This window comes from Podarcis bocagei (assembly GCF_964188305.1).
Source record: "Podarcis bocagei genome assembly, chromosome: 12".
Taxonomy (NCBI): Eukaryota; Metazoa; Chordata; class Lepidosauria; order Squamata; family Lacertidae; genus Podarcis; species Podarcis bocagei.
The window spans coordinates 60,750,660-60,773,634 of NC_138137.1; the positions used below are offsets into that span (position 1 = coordinate 60,750,660).

General features: G+C 44.9%; 2 protein-coding genes across 3 annotated transcripts in view; one reads left to right on the forward strand and one right to left on the reverse strand.

Moving 5' to 3' along the window:
- The window catches only part of LOC308569663 (GTPase IMAP family member 7-like), a 162,793-nt gene that overhangs the window by 101,572 nt on the left and 38,246 nt on the right, over positions 1-22,975 (reverse strand). The window lies entirely within an intron of this gene.
- Positions 58-10,389, forward strand: LOC308569724 (GTPase IMAP family member 3-like). The gene is made up of 3 exons (XM_081163982.1): positions 58-169; positions 1,028-1,070; positions 9,382-10,389. The coding sequence occupies exons 2-3, from the start codon at positions 1,043-1,045 to the stop codon at positions 10,170-10,172; spliced, it is 819 nt and encodes a 272-aa protein (XP_081020108.1). The 5' UTR covers positions 58-169; positions 1,028-1,042; the 3' UTR covers positions 10,173-10,389.

A 22,975-nucleotide genomic window follows, 5' to 3' on the forward strand; every position in this document is an offset into this window, starting at 1 on the left:
TCCCCTGCCCCAATTCACATGGAGGAAATAGGAAGCTGTTTTGTACTGAACCAGACTGACTGGTCCATTTAGATTAGTATTGTCCACACTGGCAGTCAGTGGCTTCTGTCACAGAAGGGAGGATATCAGGCCAGGCTGCCAGGGACCCCCAAGGCAGAAGCAGAAGCAGGTAAGGGGGGGGGGAAGAGAGATGCAGCTCTGGCTGGAGGAAGGGAATATCCGGGTGCTTTTTTAAACCATTTGAACACTGGTGAGGGCGAAGCAAGTATGCATGCAGATGTAGAGGGTGGGAAGATTCTGGGAAGAGATTGTGAAGGACAAAGTGTTAGGCATGTTTATTTCAACTGCCTCCGTAGTAATTGAATCCCAAACCTGCAGGGGCAGAATTGTGGGATGTGAAACACAAGAGCAGTCAAGTACAACATTCCTAGAGTGAACGTGTTTACACATGGGGAGGGATGTTTGTCCAGCCAGCAGGTCAACTTCCTGTTTCCTTCTGGGCTGGGACAGACTTCCTCTGCATGTGACCAGAGGTGGGCGTGGCCTCACCTGTGCAGGTAACGACAAAAGCACAGGGCAGGGCAGCCATCTCTCTCTCTTTCACCACATGCATCGAAGAAGCAACATCCACTGAGTGAAAGATGCCCTCTTGGCCTCCAGCCAAGAGGTGTCTTCTTATGAGATAGATTCCAAGTGTATATTATTTCATTAAGCTAAGTCTGCCTTCTGGGATCTGAATATGAGCAAAGTATTTTTTAAACTTTTGTAGAAGACTGTGTCATGCCTTATCTTTTATAAGGGAATAAGGGGAAATACCAGAACAGTTATTATAGAGGCTTTAGCCGCTGCAAACTTAAAATAAGGGGAATGTTAACACAAGTTAGATAAGGATATTGTCAGACAATATATCCTCTCCTGCATCCCTGAACATTCCCATAAGAATATGGAGAGGAGTTTGTGCAAAGTACTAGTCATACTGTTTTGCATGAGCTAATGAACTTCATTTTCTGGTTCTCTTCCAGCTCAGCAATCTGCCCGGACAATGGATGAATGGAGAGCGGAAGTTAGAGGTAAGTCTCTCCCTTCTCCTGACCCTCCTCTAAACGAACCACATGATGGGAATGGGGAAGGCTGGACCATTTGTGGGCCACAGTTGGAAGGGTGAGGTGACCCCAGGTGCTTAGGGGAATTGTTGCAGTGTATGGACCCTGGATGGTGGCAATTCAGGGGTGAATTCCCAGGCAGGAGGCAGGTCCACAAATCTGGAATTGAGCAGCCCACTCTCCCTTAAGGAACAAGACTTAGTGGTGCTGCAGGAATAGTTGTTGACTTGGGTCTCTAAGGTGTGAGTGTGGCCAGGTCAATATTGTTTTCACTCCTGACTGACATGCCAGCTTAGGGTCTTTCTTGAGAATAAGAACCTGGGTAGTATTTCTACGAGGTAATCTCTCAGTTGGGCTACTGCAACGTGCCATGAAACTGACATCCCTTTAAAACTGTTCAGTGCTGGATTCCTAGACATCTTCCTAAGTTCTTTCCAGAGACCGCCAAAGCACACGAGAACAGAAGCCTCAATGAAGATCTACGGATTGTTCTTGTCGGGAAGACGGGAGGAGGGAGAAGTGCCACAGGAAACACCATTTTGGGGAAGAAGACCTTTGAGTCCAAACTCTCCCCGAAGCCAGTGACCGAGACTTACAGCAGAGAGGTCCGAGCAGAGAGGTGGAAGGGGAAACAAGTAGTCGTCATTGACACTCCAGACATTTTTGATGCTCGTCCTCAAAGACAGCATGATATTCCGGAAGTCCAGAAGTGCCTCTCTCTCTGTGAGCCAGGTCCCCACGCCCTGGTGTTTGTGACGCAGGCCGGCCGTTTCACCGAGGAAGACACTGTGGCCATGAAGAGGGTGGAGGAGGTCTTTGGCCCAGAGGCCACAAAGTACATGATTGTCTTGTTCACCCGCAAAGAAGACTTAGAGACAGAAAGTCTAGAGGAGTACATAGAGCTATCTGGAAACAGAGCCCTGCAGGATTTGGTGAGGAAATGCAAGGGCCGTTGCTGCGCTTTCAACAACAGAGCAACAAGAGATGAGCAGGAGCCACAAGTGAAGGAGCTGCTGGTGAAAATCGAGCAGATGATGATGGACAACCAGAACAAGCCTTTCCTTGAGCTGTTTCCAAGAAGACGTACAAGAAGCGCAGCTGAAATGAAACCAGAGGAAGAAGCAATGGACACAGACAAAGGAGGACCTAGTGTATTCCCTGAAGGTAGAGTCAAATTATGATTCAGAAGCAGTTAGAGACCTCCCTGAGTTGAGTTTCCCTTCCCTAAAGAAACCCACCAAATACCTGCATTTCTTCTTTGTACAAGTAAGAGCTCAAAGGGGAGCAGAATTCTGCACCTAGAAGGGGGTGGCTCTGTAACTTGCTAACATTTTGCAAACTATGGAGATGGGTGCAAGAGTTTGCTTGCTTTATGCAATTCAGCACATGAGACCTATGCAGGCATTTGATTCACACATGCAAACCATGTGCCCAGCAACCCAATGGTTGGAAATTCTGGGTCATTGGGGCTCCTGGTTGTGGGGTGGCTTCTAATTGTGTTCGGCTGAATGTGCTTAGAAGCCCCTTCAGACCCTCTTTCATAATGTCCAGAGTGGAGTCATTGCTAGCCAGGACACAGGCAGGTGGACATCTGTGTTCTTCCTCCTGGCTACATATGGGAGAATCTCTTAAGTTTTGACTTCTCTCTCCTCCTCACTTTCCCCCCAAATTAAGCACAGCTCTCCACATTTCAACATATACCCTAGTATATACGTTTTCCTACACCTTACTTGGCTGCTCTGACATGGAGAAATGTCAATTTCAATGGATGGTTGTTTTGGTTTGAATATTGTTTCAGAAAGTTTGAATGGGATCACCAGGGGAAGAGACTCCACAATCGCATCCTCACCACTGGGAAGCCCTGGCCACACCACATCACTGGGGCACCCTGAGTCTCCCCAACCAATAGGACAGGATGAAAGGAACCCCCTGCCAATCCCAGGAGAATCTGGGATGGCCGATGGAGGGAGAAGTGCTCCAAGGAACCCAGGTTGGGTTGGACTTGAAAGCACTGGATAACACCTTAAATGGGGACCAGAAAGATTCAGACAGCCCTGAATGTTGCTTCAGTTGACACTGAGATATTATCCACACTTAAATTTTACCCACCACATTCCAGGCACACATCCATGATTTGAAACTGTGTCTGAGAATGTTCATTTGTTTGTTTGTTTGTGTGGGATGTGAAACACAAGAGCAGTCAAGTACAACATTCCTAGAGTGAACATGTTTAGACATGGGGAGGGATGTTTGTCCAGCCAGCAGGTAAACTTCCTGTTTCCTTCTGGGCTGGGACAGACTTCCTCTGCATGTGACCAGAGGTGGGCGTGGCCTCACCTGTGCAGGTAACGACAAAAGCACAGGGCAGGGCAGCCATCTCTCTCTTTCACCACATGCATCGAAGAAGCAACATCCACTGAGTGAAAGATGCCCTCTTGGCTCCCAGGCAAGAGAAGACAAAGGGACTGTCTTCCTATAAGATAGATTCCAAGTGAATGTTACTTCATTAAGCTAAGTCTGCCTTCTGGGATCTGACTGTGAACAGAATGTGAGTAAACTCTTTTTTATACTTTTGTAAAAGACTGTGTCGTCTCTTCTATTTTATGAGGGAATAAGGGGAAATTACCAGAATAGTTACTATAGAGGTTTTAGCGAACCTGAGCAAACGCTGCCGTTGCAAACTTAAAATAAAGGGGAATGTATTACTCTGCTGAAATTGGGGAACTTCTTAACACAAGTTGGATAAGGATATAATCAGACAATATATCCTCTCCTACATCCCTGAACATTCCCACAGTTTGTTGCCGTGAGGTTTCCCCACAACAACTGACTGTGTAAACCTGAATCAAAGCAAATGTCATAGACTCATAGAATTGGAAGGGAGCCCCAGGGCCATCTAGTCCAACCGCCTCCAATGCAGGAATCTCAGCTCAAGCATCCCTGACAGGTGGCCATCCAACCTCTGCTTAAAAACCTCCAGGGAAGGAGAGTTCACAACCTCCCGAGGGAGACCGTTCCACTGTCAAACAGCTCTCACTCAGAAAACTCTTCCTGCTGTTTAGTCGAAATCTCCTTCCTTGTAACATGTAATGTCAATTCAGGTTTCCCATGTGGCAATGTTCAGGAATGCAGGAGAGGATATATTGTGAGATTATATCCTTATCCAACTTGGGCTAACAAGTTCCCAAAATATCAGCAGAGTAGGACATTCCCCTTTTAAGTTTGCAACGGTAACATGTGCTCAGGTTTGCTAGAACCTCTATAATAATTACTCTGGTAATTTCCCCTTTGTTCCCTCTTAAAATAGAAGACACGACACAGTCTTTTATAAAAGTATAAAAAGAGTTTACTCACGTTCTGTTCACAATAGGATTCCAGAAGGCAGACAGCTTAAAAAGGTTACATACATTTAGAATCTATCTTGTAGCAAGATAGTCCTTATCTCCTCTCTTGGCTGGGAGCCAAGAGAGCATCCTTAGATGTTTCCTCATCGAAGGAAGATGGCAGAGAGAGAGAGTGGCTGCCTGCCCTGTGCTTTTGTCATTACCTGCACAGGTGAGGCCACACCTACCTCTGGTCACATGTGGAGGAAGTCCATCCCCAGGAAGTTTACCTGCTTGCTGGACAGACATCCCTCCCCATGTTCTAACATGTACACTCTAGGAATGTTGTCATTGACTGCTCCTGTGTTTACATCCCACATACCCCTTCTCAGGCAATACAACATACACAAAACATAAACAACTTTATTCAACCACCCAGAGTCCCAGCTTGACACGTAGATTCTGGAAACTCTCTCTTGGTAGGGGTTTCGTCAGGATGTCAGCAGTCATCTCTTGGGTGCTGCAGTAGGATAGCTTTACAAGTCCATCCTGGATCATCTGGCGTATGTAGTGGTATTTAACCCCAATGTGTTTTGTTCTGGCCAGGAACTTCTCACTCTGCGTCAACTTCAGGCAACTCTGATTGTCCTCTAGCAAGCTGACAGGCCCTTTCCTCACCAACCCAAAGTCCTTTATGAGTTGATCAAGCCAGGCGATCTCTCTGCAGGCTTCTGTTGCTGCAACGTATTCTTATTCTGTGGAAGATAATGCTACACAGCTCTGTTTATAACTGTCCCATGCAACAGGTCCATCCCCAAACATAAAAACATGACCACTTGTTGATTTATAGTCAGCATTATCCCCAGCCCAATCCGCGTCAGTATACCCAACCAACGTAGGGTCTCTTGACGGCTGGTAACCTTAATTTACAATTCATGGTACCCTTCAAATACCGCACCACCCTTTTTACACCTGCCCAATCATGCTCAGTGGGAGAATTCACTTTTCTGCTAAGAATCCGCACAGCATTAGCTAAGTCAGGTCTACATGTGGTAACTAAATACAAAAGTTTACTAATCGCCGACCTGTAGTTACTGTTGTCTGGCAACCGCTTCGAATCCTGCTGATTCTTCAAGAAGTCAGTAGCCATTGGTGTAACAACTGGGTGTGCGTCTTGCATCTGCATGTGCTCAATTAGCTCGTGGATCTTTTGTCTCTGGCTGAGAAGAAATGAGCCGTCCTCTTCTCTCTCCACTTGGATCCCGAGGTAGTATTGAACATCTCCTAGCTCCTTGACCTCCACCTCTTTGCTAAGGTGTTTTACTATCACTTGCTGTGGCAATAATCAGGTCATCAACAAATGCTAGGATATATGAAAATTGTCCATTATTTGACTTGCTGTACAAGCACTTGTCAGCATTGCCTTGCTTGTACCTAAGTTGCGTCAGCATGTTATGCAACTTCTGGTTCCAGGCTCTAGCAGCCTGTTTAAGTCCATAAAGTCCTTTCTGGAGTTTGCACACTAAATGTGCCTCATGTGGTTTTACAAAACCTTTGGGCTGTTTCATGTAAATTTCCTCAGAAATCTGCCCATAAGAAAAGCAGTAGCAATGTCAATGTGTTTTACCCTCATTTGCTTGGAGGCTGCAATGCTCAAAAGCATTCTTACGCAGCTATACCTCACAGTTGGTGCAAAAACTTCATCATAGTCTTCACCAAAACGTTGTGAAAATCCCTGTGCTACAAGTCTAGCTTTGTAGCGCTGCACTTCTCCTTCTGACCCCTTCTTAACCTTGAAAACCCATTTACTGCCAATGGCCTTCTTACCGGGAGGCAGCTCAGTGAGTGTCCAGGCCTTGTTCTGATGCAGTGCATCCATCTCCTCCTGTGCGGCCTTCCTCCAGAGACTGGCTTCTGCAGCTGGCATCTCCTGTATCTCTTCCCAAGTGGAAGGTTCCTGCAGAAACGCCGACCCTGCAAAGTAGGACAGCTGTAATAGTGTAATAGTGGGACACCTCTGTTGGTTCTGGACGAGCGCCTGACCTCTGGTTCTGCGACCGCATCAGCTTCCTCATCTTCCTCCAACGCAGGCATGTCCCCATCTGAGTCCTCTTCGTCTCTGGTGCCACCAGGGTTCTGGTCTTCTGCGTCTGTAGGGGGCGCTGTAACACTCAAAGGCAGATTAGTAGTTTTTGGGGTTTCAGAAGGGAAATATACAAACTCTTGAGTCCTTTCTGACTCATCGGAAGAGTCCATAACACTATTCTTAGTGTCGGCTTTTCCATATTCATCAAAATAAACCGCATGGTATGCATTTGTCTTACCAGTTTGTAAGTCCATAATTTTGTATCCTTTGCCTCAAGAAGCATATCCCACAAGGATACCTGCTTTTGCCCTGGAGTCAAGTTTGTGTCTGTGTTCTTTGGGCACGTGGAAGTAACACGGACTTCCAAACACACGTATGTGCGACAGATTGGGAGCTTTCCCATGCCAAAGTTCAAATGGTGTGCGCTCTGCTCCTTTTGTTGGCAGTCTATTCTGCAAATAGACCGACGTGTACACTCCTTCGGCCCACAGCTTCTGTGGCAAACATGCATCCTTTAGCATGCACCTTGTCATGTCCATAATGGACCTAAACTTTCTCTCAGCTATGGCATTCTGCTGTGGTGTGTAAGGAATTGTGGTTACGTGTGCAATTCCTTCCTTGGCCAGGAGAGCCTGCATTTCATTTGAGCAGTACTCACTTCCATTGTCGCTCATTAACACAGCTGGAGCTCTCTGGAACTTATTCTTGACCATGGCAATGTAATCCTGGAGCTTCTCCACTGTCTCACTCTTCTCTTTGAGGAAATATACAACACAAAATCTTGAAAAGTCATCCAGAAATATTAAAATATATCTATTCTTTCCCAGTGAGGGAACATTCATGGGTCCACATAAGTCAGTGTGCACTATGTCAAGAACTTGGTTGCTTCTTTGTTCTGCACAACGTGGATATGAAGGTTTTACAGCCTTCTCAGTAATACAGCTTATGCACTTTGCTGGAGCTTTGTTGCTCTGCTTTACCTGCAAACCTCTTACAATATCTCGTTTCTGTAGATCCAGAATGACGTTGGTGTCCCTGTGTCCAAGCCTTCTGTGCCACAGGTCCAGATCTGCCTTATCCTTCTGGCTGGAATGTGCCACTTTTGCAGACTGGTTCTCTGGAAGATTAATCTCATATACACCATTTATTAGCTTAGCTCTGCTTGAGCAAACACTTTGCCATTTTTAGTCACATTACATTCTCCATTTCCAAATGTGATCTGGAAACCTTTCTTCTCTAAAGTGGACACACTGATTAAATTGCAGCTCAGCTCTGGTACGTACAAAACTCTACAGATTGTGTTCTCAATGGATTCATTGTTTATATTGCATTTCAGACTCATGGAACCTGTACCTTTTGCTTTAACAATGTTGCCATCTGCAATCTCAATTTCAGATCTGTCTACATCATTTAGCTCATTAAAATAGTCCTTTTCATATGAATAATGAGAGCTCACACCTGAATCTATGATCCATTTATTACGTTTATTTTCACGATTCTGGACAGTTAAATTCCTTTCTTGCAGTAGCCATGTGCATTCACATTTCCCCTTCTTTTCCCCTTTTGGCTGAAAGGGTTGGGGTTTCTTTGCCTTAGGAGCTCTGCAGTTCTTTGCAATGTGCCCTTCTTTGTTGCAATTGAAGCAAACCACTTTCTTGGGCATCTCTCTGGACTTTGTAAATTGCCTAGATGCATAATTACTGTCCTTGCTTCTAGCATTTCTCACTGGAGATTCAGCTCTATCTCTGCATTCCTCTTTTAAATGACTGATCAAGTCTTTAAAGGTTAGACCTTCTCTGTGGTCCATGAGGCTTACAAATGCGTTAAATTTTGGTCCAAGCGATGATAATAAGAATGATATATTTGTAATATCATCAAAAGCTTGGGGAGTTAGATCAAACCTCTGAATAATCTTAGTAAACTTAGAATCATAGAATCATAGAGTTGGAAGAGACCACAAGGGCCATCGAGTCCAACCCCCTGCCAAGCAGGAAACACCATCAGAGCACTCCTGACATATGGTTGTCAAGCCTCTGCTTAAAGACCTCCAAAGCAGGAGACTCCACCACACTCCTTGGCAGCAAATTCCACTGTCAAACAGCTCTTACTGTCAGGAAGTTCTTCCTAATCTTTAGGTGGAATCTTCTTTCTTGTAGTTTGGATCCATTGCTCCGTGTCCGCTTCTCTGGAGCAGCAGAAAACAACCTTTCTCCCTCCTCTATGTGACATCCTTTTATATATTTGAACATGGCTATCATATCACCCCTTAACCTCCTCTTCTCCAGGCTAAACATGCCCAGCTCCCTTAGCCGTTCCTCATAAGGCATCGTTTCCAGGCCTTTGACCATTTTGGTTGCCCTCCTCTGGACATGTTTCAATTTATCAGTGTCCTTCTTGAACTGTGGTGCCCAGAACTGGACACAGTACTCCAGGTGAGGTCTGACCAGAGCAGAATACAGTGGCACTATTACTTCCCTTGATCTAGATGCTATACTCCCCAGGTACTTAGGGGAATTGTTGCAGTGTATGGACTCTGCGTGGTGGCAATTCAGGGGGCGAATTCCCAGGCAAGAGGCAGGCCCACAAATCTGGAATTGAGCAGCCCACTCTCCCTTAAGGAACAAGACTTAGTGGTGCTGCAGGAATAGTTGTTGACTTGGGTCTCCAAGGTGTGAGTGTGGCCAGGTCAATATATTGTTTTCACTCCTGACTGACATGCCAGCTTAGGGTCTTTCTTGAGAATAAGAACCTGCGTGGTGTTTCTACGAGCTAATCTCTCAGTTGGGCTACTGCAACATGCCATGAAACTGACATCCCTTTAAAACAGTTCAGTCCTGGATTCCTAGACATCTTCCTAATTTCTTTCCAGAGACCGCCAAAGCACACGAGAACAGAAACCTCAATGAAGATCTACGGATTGTTCTTGTTGGGAAGACGGGAGGAGGGAGAAGTGCCACAGGAAACACCCTTCTGGGGAAGAAGACCTTTGAGTCCAAACTCTCCCCGAAGCCAGTGACCGACACTTACAGCAGAGAGGTCCGAGCAGAGAGGTGGAAGGGGAAACAAGTAGTCGTCATTGACACTCCAGACATTTTTGATGCTCGTCCTCAAACACAGCATGATATTCCGGAAGTCCAGAAGTGCCTCTCTCTCTGTGAGCCAGGTCCCCACGCCCTGGTGTTTGTGACGCAGGCTGGCCGTTTCACCGAGGAAGACACTGTGGCCGTGAAGAGGGTGGAGGAGGTCTTTGGCCCAGAGGCCACAAAGTACATGATTGTCTTGTTCACCCGCAAAGAAGACCTAGAGACAGAAAGCCTAGAGGAGTACATAGAGCTATCTGGAAACCGACCTCTTCAGGATTTGGTGAGGAAATGCAAGGGCCGTTGCTGCGCTTTCAACAACAGAGGGACGGGAGAGGAAAGGGCCAGCCAGGCGGAAGAGCTGCTGTCTCTGATTGAGAAGGTGGTTCAGGAGAACGGGGACCAGCCGTATCTCAAGCCGCGTCCGATGGAGATGTCACTGAGGTCAGATGGAAGGAATCCTGGGGAGACTTCAAAGCAAACAGCAGCAGGGGAACCAGTGGAAGATGAAATGAATGCTGGAGAAATCCCTGAAGGGCAGCAGAAGAAGAAATCAAAGAAGGTAGGGTGCAAAGAATGAGAATGGGGCCCCTGTCTTCTCCAATTGCTGATATCTTAAATGGTAGCCAAATTCAGACTTGGAAAAGGAGGATGGAACAGGGCTGTTTTCAGTTGCTCCAGAGGGTAAGAGCTGAACAAGCAGCTCAAAAGTAAAATGAAAAATGAAAGCATTAGGAAGAACTTTATGTTCCTGGGGAAGAATTTATTAATTTAATGCATTTATATCCCACCTTTTCTTCCAAGATCAAGGTGGCACACGCGGTTCTCCCCCCCCTCATTTAACCCCCCCCCAATGCTATTTCATTAGAAGTTTTTAAGCAGAGGCAGGGGGGGAGGGCTCCCTATCGAGAGATCACAGAAGTGTTGGGCTAGATGACGTTTGAGGTTCCTTCTATGAGCTTAAGGGAGGGGGGTAAATTCTTGCTTATTTAAGAACTCCCTCCTTCTCCCCCTTGACATCTTTTCCCCTTTCTCTTGACTCCACACCAATCACTTACGGTTTGTTTCCAACAGGCATTTAGTTTCCTTCGTTCGTAGTTTGTCCCAGAATCCGGAGAAGCTTCCAAAGAAGGCAAAAGAGGAGCAGGAAGATCTCGTCCTTCAATGTAAACAGAAGCAGTGTCATCAATAAACACAGCAGGATAATTTGCGTTCTCCCATCATTATTGCACGTCCTCCGTGTGGCACTATTTCACGACCTTCATCCCCCTTGACTTCTCAATCTCCTTAAGCCTAAAGTGTGTTTCACATTTTGGATCCATGGAATTCTGTGGCTTATCCACACTTCCTCTTGTTTTTCTGCCTCCCCACAGGAAACCCTCTCCTTGGCGCTCAGTTGGAGCAAATGTCAACCGTCTTTCCCAGGAATTGACGTTTGCTCTGATTTGGAGCAGAAGAGGGGGTGTTCCATGGGAGAGGAGTGTGAAAAGGGGGGAAACCACTCAGACCGGTGTTTTCTAGGGACGGGATTGAGGAAGGGTGGACAAGCCAGTGTGTGGTAAATAAATCAAGAATCCTGTTTTAAAGTCATCCATGTTGGCAGCCATCAATATGAGCTTATTCTTCATATGTTGAATCAGATATATATGGGGGCACCAACATCTTTTAAATGCTTGGAGCCTCTAAAACCCTCTCAGGCCCTGGCAGTGGGCATGGGGAGTTCAGTGGCTGTGTGTGTGCACCAGGGGAAGGTGTTGAGGGCACAATTGTGCCCCTGGGAAACATATTGGCAGCTGCTGGTCTATGAGGCCAGGCTCCAAGGCAGCTGGAACATCATTATCTTCCCTTTCTGAGATCACTTGGCTCTTTCGGCCTCATCAACGGACACCTGGTATCCGATGCCCACCTGATGCTTCTCATATCCATTTGGGCAGATTTCCTTTTCCTCCCCCCCAAAAAAAAGTTGACATGACTCCTACTTTCTCCTGCTTCCTCTCATTGGTAACAAACACACAGCAGATCGGGGGGGGGGGGAGTGAGTGTCTTCTGCACCCTCCTTTTGAGTCTGCAGAACCACCCACTTCTAATACTTGCCCTTTGGAAACAAAACAAACTCTTGCAATGTTTTATTTATTGTCAAAAGGAAGGTCTGTGCTATTTTGCAACCACTTGGAAATTACCCTAGGGGCTGATGGGTGAACTGGGGTTTACTGGTATTTTGAAATATATGGTGGGAGCCATATATTCATGTCATATTTGGTGGTAACAGCAGTGAAAGAAGATGGTTTTGCTACAGACTGTTTGTACTAAAGTTGAATATTTTCCATTCATCAAGCTGCATAAATTCTCTAGTTGCTCAGATATTAGAATGTGATTCTAAGATTGGTTCCCTTCACATGCATCTCAGCAGTGCCAGAAACTCCTCCCTGGTAGAAGCAGAGAGGCAAAGAACTGTCCATCCCATAATGACCCCAAGGTCGCTTCCAGTAGTGTTAGAAACTGAGAAATGAAAGCTATGAACTCAATGGCACCTTAAACCGAGGTTATGGGAGCAACAACGGAATGTCTAGGTGCGCTTTTTTAATAACAAGAATACAAAACTGAAAAGGAATAGACTGCGGCTAAAATATTATCTTCATTTTTCACATGGTCTCGTCCTTCCCCTGCCCACCCCACTAATATTCTTAAGAGGGTCTCTTCTTCAGAGAGTAGCTGGAAGTCGGGAGGCAGAAATAGGTCCTCCTTTCCTTCCGCTCTGCAGTTTTAATCTGAAATCAGTACTTGCCGCACCCAGAGCTCAGAAACTGCTCGCTGTTTGAATGAAGTGTCGCAAAATGTGAGTTTCAAACACCGGCTCCCTGTCCAAGCATTCTGTCTGACCTGCTTGCAGGAAAGTGCGAGTTGCGTGACAACAGGGCGTCAGAGACAAGCCCATACTCCACACTTCGCAGGAGCATTTCTCCTCCAGAAGTCTGATCTTTCAGTAAGACACCCATGCTCACTTTGGGGGGACGGGACGGGACTAGGGAAATGGCCCCTTTCCATGCACGAGCTGCCCACCCACAATGCATTTTGCATGTGCCAGAACAGATTTAGATTTGATGTGGCCCTCAGCTCCTGAAGGTAATGGGGCCCTTTATATGTCCAGCTGTCCTTTGTCAACAACAAATTGTCACTGTTTTTTGTGTTGAATATATGCTATATGTTCATTGATGGACCTCACAGGTATCTAAAGCCATTTGCACATAACAAAATACGTGGGGCGTTTTCCAAAGTAATTGTTGAACTGAAATACAATTAAGAAGTATATTAATAGTGAAATACAATTAAGAAGTATATTAATAGTGAAATAATTATTAAGTGTCGAGAATCCAGCTCGACATCAGTAAGAAAATCAGTAAGAAATCAGTCTCACACCAAGATGACTTGAATAAAAAGCTTTGGCTTCAGCCGTGCCATGTTTATTGTGTGCAGTAAAAAGTAGATCATCCTCCCTCCTCCAGCACTGCGCTTGCTCTGCCTGGTACTCAAAAGTACCAAATCAAAGGAATGTAACCTTGCTTTTGCCCACAGACAAAGAGAGTGTTATGCTACGTGAGCCAATCATTAGTCTAGCATGAGGTGTTCACGTGCTCATCATGCTCTTAGCAATATCTCGTGCTGTAAAATCACTCTGCAATAATAAGAACTCTGCTCATGCTCTTATGTACAAGCAATCATTTTCCCACATGCCCTCTTTTCTTGTTTATATTATAAGAGGAAATCTTAATCAGAATCATATATCTCATTACCTAAGCGTTTATATTTTGCAACATAAATTCCCCTTGTAATCCCTGTGGTGGGCCTTGGTCGGTACCACCATGCAGTACATTGGGAAATCAAAGAAAGCAAGCATTGAATACATAATAAAACCAACAATACATGCAATTACAATCAATAATAAATTTCTTAACCATAATCCATTAAGTAACCAAGAAAATAACCAATCCCATGGATCAAAACCTTCAGGTGGATTTAAAGGATTATGGGTTATCATTTGTTCCATATAATCAATAATAGCGGAAATATTGGTCGATTGATCAGTTATATACATACAACAATGAGAATGAATTAAGGCATAAATTCCATCTTTAGAGGCAAAGATTACATTTAAAGCATAAAAAGTTTATAAAGCAACTTCTCTCATTTCTGACTTTTTTTGTTTTTGTTAATTATTTTTAAAACAAAGATGATAGAATTAAAAACAAAGCTTCGGTCCAATTTGCCACAGAATAACCATAAATCAGATTGAAGCAAACATGTAGATTTACTGCTCTTTCTCATCCAGTTGAACCAAACATAAAAATCTCTACACGCAGCCTGTTGTTCATAAGTCATGTAAGTTGTGACATTATTAACTGAGACTTTTGGCCTATCACTCATAGTGGTAATAAAAAAAATAAGAAGATCCATTAACATACTCATAGGTCCAATTATAATATGGATAATGACCTAAAATTTTTTTGCTATTATGATTAAAACGAAAACAATAAGGCACTATTTTTACAAGCGATAAAAAAAAAAAACACAGGGAATAAACTTATGCGATTATCCTTCATATTATTGCTAATCTTATATGAAGCATTTACTGGAATGCTAGAATACCACCACCAAAAAAGGCTCAAAGCTTTGAGAAGCTTTTTTTTAAAAATCATTTTTCTCAGCAGCTAAAAAGCACTAGCCAAGCATATTTTGCTTCAAGCATATTCCGCTTGCTGTAACTACAAAGATTGCAACAAGGTAGAGAACAGAGCCCATGGTCTTCTCAGGCCGTTCTCAGAACCACATTGCAACTTGCTTTCTCTCCGGGAACCATGCCAATGCACAAGAATGAAACAACGGGAACACTCTGAAACCCCCTCACCCCCTTTCCTGCCAAGAGTCCACAATAGTTCCAAGACAGCCCTCTGTACATGCTCAGGGGAACACATCATAAGGCAGGACTCCTGAGGGAGGAGAAAAAAATAAGAGATCTGGGGGGTAAAATCCAAGCAATGTCAATAAGGATGAGAATGGTAAATTAGTCCAGTGGCTGTTTCCGAGCAACCTGCGTGGTATTTCGTGGCTCGATTATTGGCATGTAAAAACCATAATCCAGAAGAAGTCACACAACCATTTCTGCAGATACAGGAGCCCATTTGCTGTAAATAAGTCTGATGTATTGCTCCTTGTACTGCTGAGTCAAAAATCCAAGCCCAATGAAACGTGGTGACACAGAGGCAGTGTCCACAGTGAGATGTACCTTAGAAAATGGAGCCAAAGAAGGCGTGTGGGTGACATCCATTTGCCAAATTGCCAGGGGATGCAGGCCTCTAGGGTTGACTGCATCAAAAGAAGTGACTGTGATCTTGTCTGCTGGATCCTTATGTCCTTTAAGGGCAGAAAATAGTGGAGACAAAGTGGAGGTGGGCAGGTCCAAATAACTCTTTATCCAATTCAGCTGTCCAAGAATTTGTTGTAAATCCACCAATCTAAGATAACCAGGAAACTGTAGTTGAGGCGTAACTGGAATGGCTGCAGATGCTGTCAGCTTGTGTCCCAGGTACGTAATGGGTAAAGTCCACTGGATTTTTTCTTTAGCCACTGTCAAGCCAACAGGTTTTATCCTTTGCAGGATTTTGGGACACGGCGGAGGACAAGGCCGTGGCTAGCAGGCGAGCTTTGTGCATCTCAGTGCCCACTGACTGGCAGGCTGTAAGGATATCAGCAATGGCTATATTTGATGTTGTCATCAAAGGGCACATCAAAGGATGTTGCTTATGGTCCTCATTTACATTAGTGAACGCAAGCTGGCGTACAGTCAGGTCTTGTGCTGCCAGGTCCTGAACTTGCCGCTTGAAGGTATTATACAAGCGATCAACAAATTGTCCATAGGGCTTTGCAGGGCCCTGTCTGATGCTCCCCCATCGGCCATTGCGCTCATTCCTGTCATCAGGGACAGAGGCCAGAGCCTCTTGGGCTGAGGCTGTGGTGGCTGCCCAATACATAGGATCAAGGGCCAACTGTTGGGCAATGGTAAGAAAATTGCCTCCTCCCGTCAGCCCATCGAGAACATCAGTTTGGGTCAGCATGACGGGGGCTGGGGGTGCAGGAGCAATCACAGGAAAGAGATTTGGAGTATCAGAATCAAAAGGCAGCAATGGAGCAGCAGAACAAAGAGTCTCTTCTTGGAGAGCAGTGGAAATGGGGGGTGTGGAATGCGAAGAATGCAGAGGAGGGACGACAGGAGCCGAAGGAGAAAAAATGTCTGCCTGTTTAGGAGGCTGATAAGATGGTGCTTCTGAAGGCAGCATGAGGACTGGGAGGGGGGGCAAAGGAGCTGAAGCAGCGGCCAGGAGGAGATTTGTAGGAGTTAGGCTTGAGATAGCCTTATAAACCTTACAGCAGGCATGCAAAACTTTGACATCAATCTGAGGATGGTTTTGGAAAAATTGTCCTATCTTTTCCCAGTCTTTTAAACTATAATTCCCATGCTGAGGAAACCAGGGACAGTGAATATCCAATGCTTCTATAAGAGACACGATATCAGCATCTGAGACAAGAAGGCTATTGCTGGCCAAAAGAGATTTAAGGTCTTCAAAAAACTTTTTCTGTGGTGGAGAGAGAGACTGCCCCATAATGGCAAAAGAAAGGGGGGGGGTTGGGAGCACTCACCAGGGATCCACTAGGTGGATGAACGACGCGTCTGCAGCCCTTGCCGGGCGAGATGAGTGCTGATAAGTCCTTAACGTAGTCCAGAATCACATACACGGGGTACCAAGGGAGCACTCACCGGGATCCATAGCGGATGAAAGACGTGTGGTGAGCGCTGAACGATGAGAAACAACGTGGAGTCCAAAGGTAGTCACACGGGGCACCAAATGTCGAGAATCCAGCTCGACATCAGTAAGAAAATCAGTAAGAAATCAGTCTCACACCAAGATGACTTGAAGAAAAAGCTTTGGCTTCAGCCGTGCCATGTTTATTGTGTGCAGTAAAAAGTAGATCATCCTCCCTCCTCCAGCACTGCGCTTGCTCTGCCTGGTACTCAAAAGTACCAAATCAAAGGAATGTAACCTTGCTTTTGCCCACAGACAAAGAGAGTGTTATGCTACGTGAGCCAATCATTAGTCTAGCATGAGGTGTTCACGTGCTCATCATGCTCTTAGCAATATCTCGTGCTGTAAAATCACTCTGCAATAATAAGAACTCTGCTCATGCTCTTATGTACAAGCAATCATTTTCCCACAATTAAGCTCTAACTTAAAATGATTTATTTATTCATAACGAACTTAATAATGCAAACACATTGGCATTTGGCAATAACAAGCGTTCCTTTAGAAACACAATTTACAAAGACTCATCATCTAGTCTCCAGAAACTTGCTATAGCATGAAATAATAATAGGTGTAAATATATGATGCAAACTACTATTAATTAAATAGCAGGATGTAAAGGTAAAGGTAAAGGTACCCCTGCCCGAACGGGCCAGTCTTGACAGACTCTGGGGTTTGTGCGCCCATCTCACATCTATAGGCCGGGGGCCAGCGCTGTCCGGAGACACTTCCGGGTCACGTGGCCAGCGTGACAAAGCCGCATCTGGTGAGCCAGCGCAGCACACGGAACGCCGTTTACCTTCCCGCTGGTAAGCGGTCCCTATTTATCTACTTGCACTTTGACGTGCTTTCGAACTGCTAGGTTGGCAGGCGCTGGGACCGAGCAGCGGGAGCGCACCCCGCTGCAGGGATTCGAACCGCCGACCTTTCGATCGGCAAGCCCTAGGCGCTGAGGCTTTTACCCACAGCGCCACCCTATATATAGAAAGGAGCAAAGCAGGGATATTTGAGGGAGCAGGCGAGCAGGCGGGGCCCAAGACTTACATCAGAGGAGCCTGCACAACACAAAACGCTGTTGCTGTATGTAGGTTTTATTTTATTTGCTTTTTATCTTATATTTTGGAAATGTGCATCCAGGGGTTTTTTCCCCTTTAATTTTTTGCCCCCCCCCCCCAGCTCTGGCTTGTTGAGCTTATACCTCGATCCGGCCCTGTGCCAGATTCTCTCAGCCTTGGAGGTGGAAGGACGCGGAGCTCAGCATCCCCCGATCGCGCCTCCTCCTGTTCCCAGACGCCCTTCAGGAGGGCGGGGAGAGCGGCGGGTTCCTGGAAGCTCAGCTGGGCGCGCTGCCGTGGCGCGCATCTCCCTCCTGAGACCCGGGGAGACCGGGCGTGGGGAGCGCCTTGCGCTGTCCCCGTCCAGCTTGCAAGAGGGAAGGGGGATCGGGGCCCATGGGCGATGCCAAGTCCACCCCTCCGAGGTCCCTCCTCCTAGCACGAAGCCTGCCCAGGGCAGCAGCAGGAGTCCTCACGCCCAGCCCGCGCTGTCCTCTTGCGCGAGTCTCCCCGCGTGATGCGCGAGGACCGGGAGACAAAGCGGGGACTGTGGGGCCTGGAGAGCCGCTGCCGAGCCCCCCTGCGCCCCTCCCCGCCCGCCCAGCTGGGGCGCAAAAGCTCCGCCCGGGAGAATGGAAACGAAACCGAAAGTGCCCTCGCTGTTGCGCCCCGCGTTTGCGTCTGCCTCCCGCGGCCCCGAAAGGAACTGCGAGTCGCTCACTTTCGCCTTCATTTCTTTTTTTGGGCTCCAAAACTTCGGGGGTAAGATTCCGGGACGCTGCTCCCGAGGAAACCCATAGAGGTTGCTCCGCTCCCATATTTGGGAGTTGAGATCTACGGATGGTTCATTCTTCTTGCTGCGCAATGCCAGAAGATTAGTGTGCATAAATCAAGTTGGTTTATGTTGCTGGAGCGCCCTGGAGAAGAAGGGGATCCCTTTTCCAGAGCTATGCTCACCGGAGGACGCTTGGAGATCCGGGGGCTGCAGATAGCCAAGAGCGCTCTCCAACAAAAGATTCCCTGCATGCGTCTTCTGTTTCCTCATTTCCTGGGTCTCCCTTAGTAAGATATTTCCTTATTCCTCCTTCTGTGTTGTTTTTTGAAGGTGGTGACACAGTAATGCAAAGGAATATGATAGCCATGTTCAAATATATAAAAGGATGTCACATAGAGGAGGGAGAAAGGTTGTTTTCTGCTGCTCCAGAGAAGCGGACACGGAGCAATGGATCCAAACTACAAGAAAGAAGATTCCACCTAAACATTAGGAAGAACTTCCTGACAGTAAGAGCTGTTTGACAGTGGAATTTGCTGCCAAGGAGTGTGGTGGAGTCTCCTACTTTGGAGGTCTTTAAGCAGAGGCTTGACAACCATATGTCAGGAGTGCTCTGATGGTGTTTCCTGCTTGGCAGGGGGTTGGACTCAATGGCCCTTGGGGTCTCTTCCAACTCTAGGATTCTATGATTCTATGAATCTGTTCAGGGGTCCAAAGGATGCTCTGACTCATCCCACTTGCAGGAGGGAAGTGAGGATGGCATGAAACTCTGGCCATTTCCAACGTTCAGGGTTTTTATTTATTATTACTCTGTTTGCACAATTCATCTCTCTCTCTCTCTCTCTCTCTCTCACACACACACACACACACACACACACACACACACACACCTACCTTCAACCCACCAGGCCTCATTTGTAAGTAAGATATATTGAGGTGTTTGGTGCTTCCCCACCTGGACTCAAATGGCTGTTTAGCTACTGGTTTTCTACCCAGTGGTCATCCTTGGTTAAAAACAAAAACCCCTCCTTGACACCCATTTTTCCTTCTAAAGAACAAGTGGGGGCTTTATACAGCCCCCGTTTGAAGCAGTCAAAACCACTGCAGCAAAACTTAACAGTATTTTACAAACTTGGGAGGTGGGTGATCCATTTTTAGTCAGTTTTATTCTGTCAAGACTGTGTGCTCCTGAAATGAAACCTGAATCTCCCCGTCTTTGTTGTGTAATGGATAAAATAGAATAGGGTTTGGATATAAATGCAATAAGGGACGTGAGTGGCACTGTGGGTTAAACCACAGAGCCTAGGACTTGCCGATCAGAAGGTCGGCGGTTTGTTTTTTTTTTTAATAGTTTTTTTATTGCTTTTTTTCCAGGGTCAGAATGCATCGTCAATAACACAACAAAAGCGGTTTACAGAAAGAAAGAAGAAATTAAATATAAGAAAATTCATTTTTCCAGGTCTTTTTTCAAAATCAACTGGACTTCCCCACGTCTTCCATCCCCTGCTTTCTTTACAATAAATAATAAACAGCAAGTTAATACCTTGTTTCATGTGTTTTTGTACTTTCGACTAATTATAAACTCTAAAAATTTAAACTTTTCACTATCATAACTTGATTTCCAACATCATCAAATCTCAATGCTAAAGCATGTTTTTCCCAAAACTTAGCAAATTCTCAACATTCATATAACTTGTAATGTTTTTGAAGATAGTCCTTAAATTTTTTCCAATCCTCTTCCACTGCCTCTTCTCCCAGGTCTCGGATTCAGCCCGTCATTTCGGCTAGTTCCATGTAGTCCATCAGTTGCGTGTGCCACTCTTCCAGCGTGGGTAGCTCCTGTGCCTTCCAATATTTGGCTATAAGGATTCTTGCTGCTGTAGTTGCATATAAAAAGAAAGTTCTATCTTTCTTTGACACTCTCTGGCCCACAATGCCCAGGAGGAAGGCCTCTGGTTTCTTGTGAAAGGTATACTTAAACACCCTTTTCAACTCATTATAAATCATTTCCCAAAAAGCCTTCACCCTCGGGCAAGTCCACCAGAGGTGAAAGAATGTTCCTTCAGCCTCCTTACATTTCCAACATTTATTGTCAGACAGATGGTATATCTTTGCAAGTTTAACTGGGGTCATGTACCACCTGTATACCATTTTCATAATGTTTTCTTTTAAGGCACTACATGCCGTGAATTTCATACCAGTGGTCCATAACCTTTCCCAGTCTTCAGACATAATGTTGTACCCAATGTCTTGTGCCCATTTTATCATAGCTGATTTAACTGTCTCATCTTGAGTATTCCATTTAAGCAACAAGTTATACATTCTTGAAAGCACTTTCGTCTTAGGTTCAAGTAATTCTGTCTCTAATTTTGATTTTTCCACCTGGAAACCAATTTTTTTGTCCTTTTTAAAGACCTCTAGAATTTGGGCATAATGAAACCAGTCTCGCACCTTTCCCTTCAATTTTTCAAAGCTCTGCAACCTCCAAGTATCACCAACTCTTTCTATTAACTCATAGTATTTTGCCCAGCCACTCTCCATGTTACGTAGTTTAATGGCCTTAGCCTCCGTCGGTGATAACCACCTCGGGGTCTTATTTTCAAGTAAGTCCTTATATTTAGTCCAGACAATGAATAGAGCTTTCCTGACAATATGGTTTTTAAACAATTTATGAATCTTTACCTTGTCGTACCACAAATATGCATGCCACCCAAAAGCATTGTTGAACCCTTCCAGATCTAGGACATCAGTGTTTTCTAACAAAAACCAATCCTTCATCCAGCAGAAGGATGCAGCTTCATAGTACAATCTTAAGTCCGGCAGGGCAAATCCCCCTCTTTCCTTTGCATCTGTTAATATCTTAAATTTTATTCGGGGCTTTTTGCCCTGCCAGACAAACTTCGTGATGTCCTTCTGCCACTTTCCAAAACACTCCACTCTGTCCACGATCTGAAGGGTTTGAAACAAAAATAACATTCTTGGCAATACATTCATCTTAACTGCTGCGATCCTTCCCAACAAGGAAAGTTTCAATCTTGACCAAGTTTCTAAGTCCCTTTTAATTTCAGACCAACATTTTTCATAATTATCTTTAAACAAATTCAAATTTCTCCCGGTCAAGTTAACCCCCAGGTATTTCACTTTTGTTACCACATTTAATTCTGTTTCCTTCTGAAACCCATCTATTTCTGAAGGTGTCAAATTTTTTGCCAAAACCTTAGTTTTTTGTTTGTTCAACTTAAATCCCGCTACCCGACCAAATTCAGAGATTAGTTCTAAAGCTCTTTTTGTGCTAGTTTCTGGCTCCTGTACTGTCAAAACCAGATCGTCTGCAAAGGCCTTCAATTTGTATTGTTTTTCTCCGACCTGTATTCCTTCCACCTGCTGGTCCTTCCTAATCAAGTTCAGCAACACCTCCAGGACAGAAATAAATAACAAGGGTGATAAGGGGCATCCCTGTCGTGTCCCTTTTTCAATTTTAAACTCCTCTGTCACCACATTGTTTACAATCAATTTGGCTTTTTGTTCTGAATAAATTGCTTCAATACCATTTTGGAACGCCCTTCCCACACCCATCCCTTCCAAATTTTTCTTCATAAATTTCCAGGATATGTTATCAAAGGCCTTCTCTGCATCTATGAAAATCAAGACTGCTTTTGTGTTCAAATTTGTCTGTAATAACTCCAAAACGTCAACAATATTCCTGGTGTTGTCAGACAAATGCCTGCCAGGGAGAAAGCCTGCTTGGTCTTTGTGAATTACTTCGTTTAGAACTTTTTTCAATCTATTTGCCAAAATATCAGCAAAAATTTTGTAATCCACGTTTAGGAGTGAGATGGGACGGTAGTTCTTAAGTTGAGTCTTTTCAGATTCCAATTTTGGTATCAAAGTGATGAATGCCTCTTTCCACGATTCTGGTGCCCCCTTCCCTTCCATAATTTGGTTACATACCTCCATTAGTGGCTGGACCAAATATTCCTTCAATGTCTTATAATATTTGGAGGTAAGTCCATCTGGACCTGGGGATTTGCCTAATTGCATGTTCTGAATGGCACTTTCAATTTCCTGTTGTGTTATTTTATAGTTCAGGGCTGTTTGTTTATCTTGTGTTAGTTTTTGCAGGCCATAAGTTTTTAAAAATTGGTTTATCTCAGTCTCTGCTTGGGGTCCTTGGGTAAACAATTTTTTGAAATATCTCTGGAAGCACTTTCTAATTTCTTCTGGTTTCTGAATACATTCTCCTTCAACCTCTAGATTGGTAACAAAGTTCAATTTTTGTCTCTTTTTCAGCTGCCATGCCAGCAGCTTCCCACATTTATTTGCCGATTCGAAAGATCTTTGTTTCATCTGTTTAATTTTCCATTCAACTTCTTGATTTATCAGTTTCGCATATTGTGCTTGATGGAATTTTATTTCTCTTAAAACTTCTTTTGATTTTGGATTTAATCTCAGCTTTTTCTCTCCGTCTCTTATCTTCTCCAAAATCTTGTCCTTTTTACCATTCCAGAGTTTTTTCTTAATAGTGTTCTGTTGTATCAGGAACCCTCTCATAACAGCTTTACTCGCGTCCCAGATTATTTTCTTTTCCACCGAAGTATTCAAATTTATTTCAAAGTAGTCTTTCAGCGTTTTTTGGGCCTGCTTCACAATCTCCTGATCTCTAAACAGGTAGTCATTCATTCTCCATCTGAAGGATCCAGCT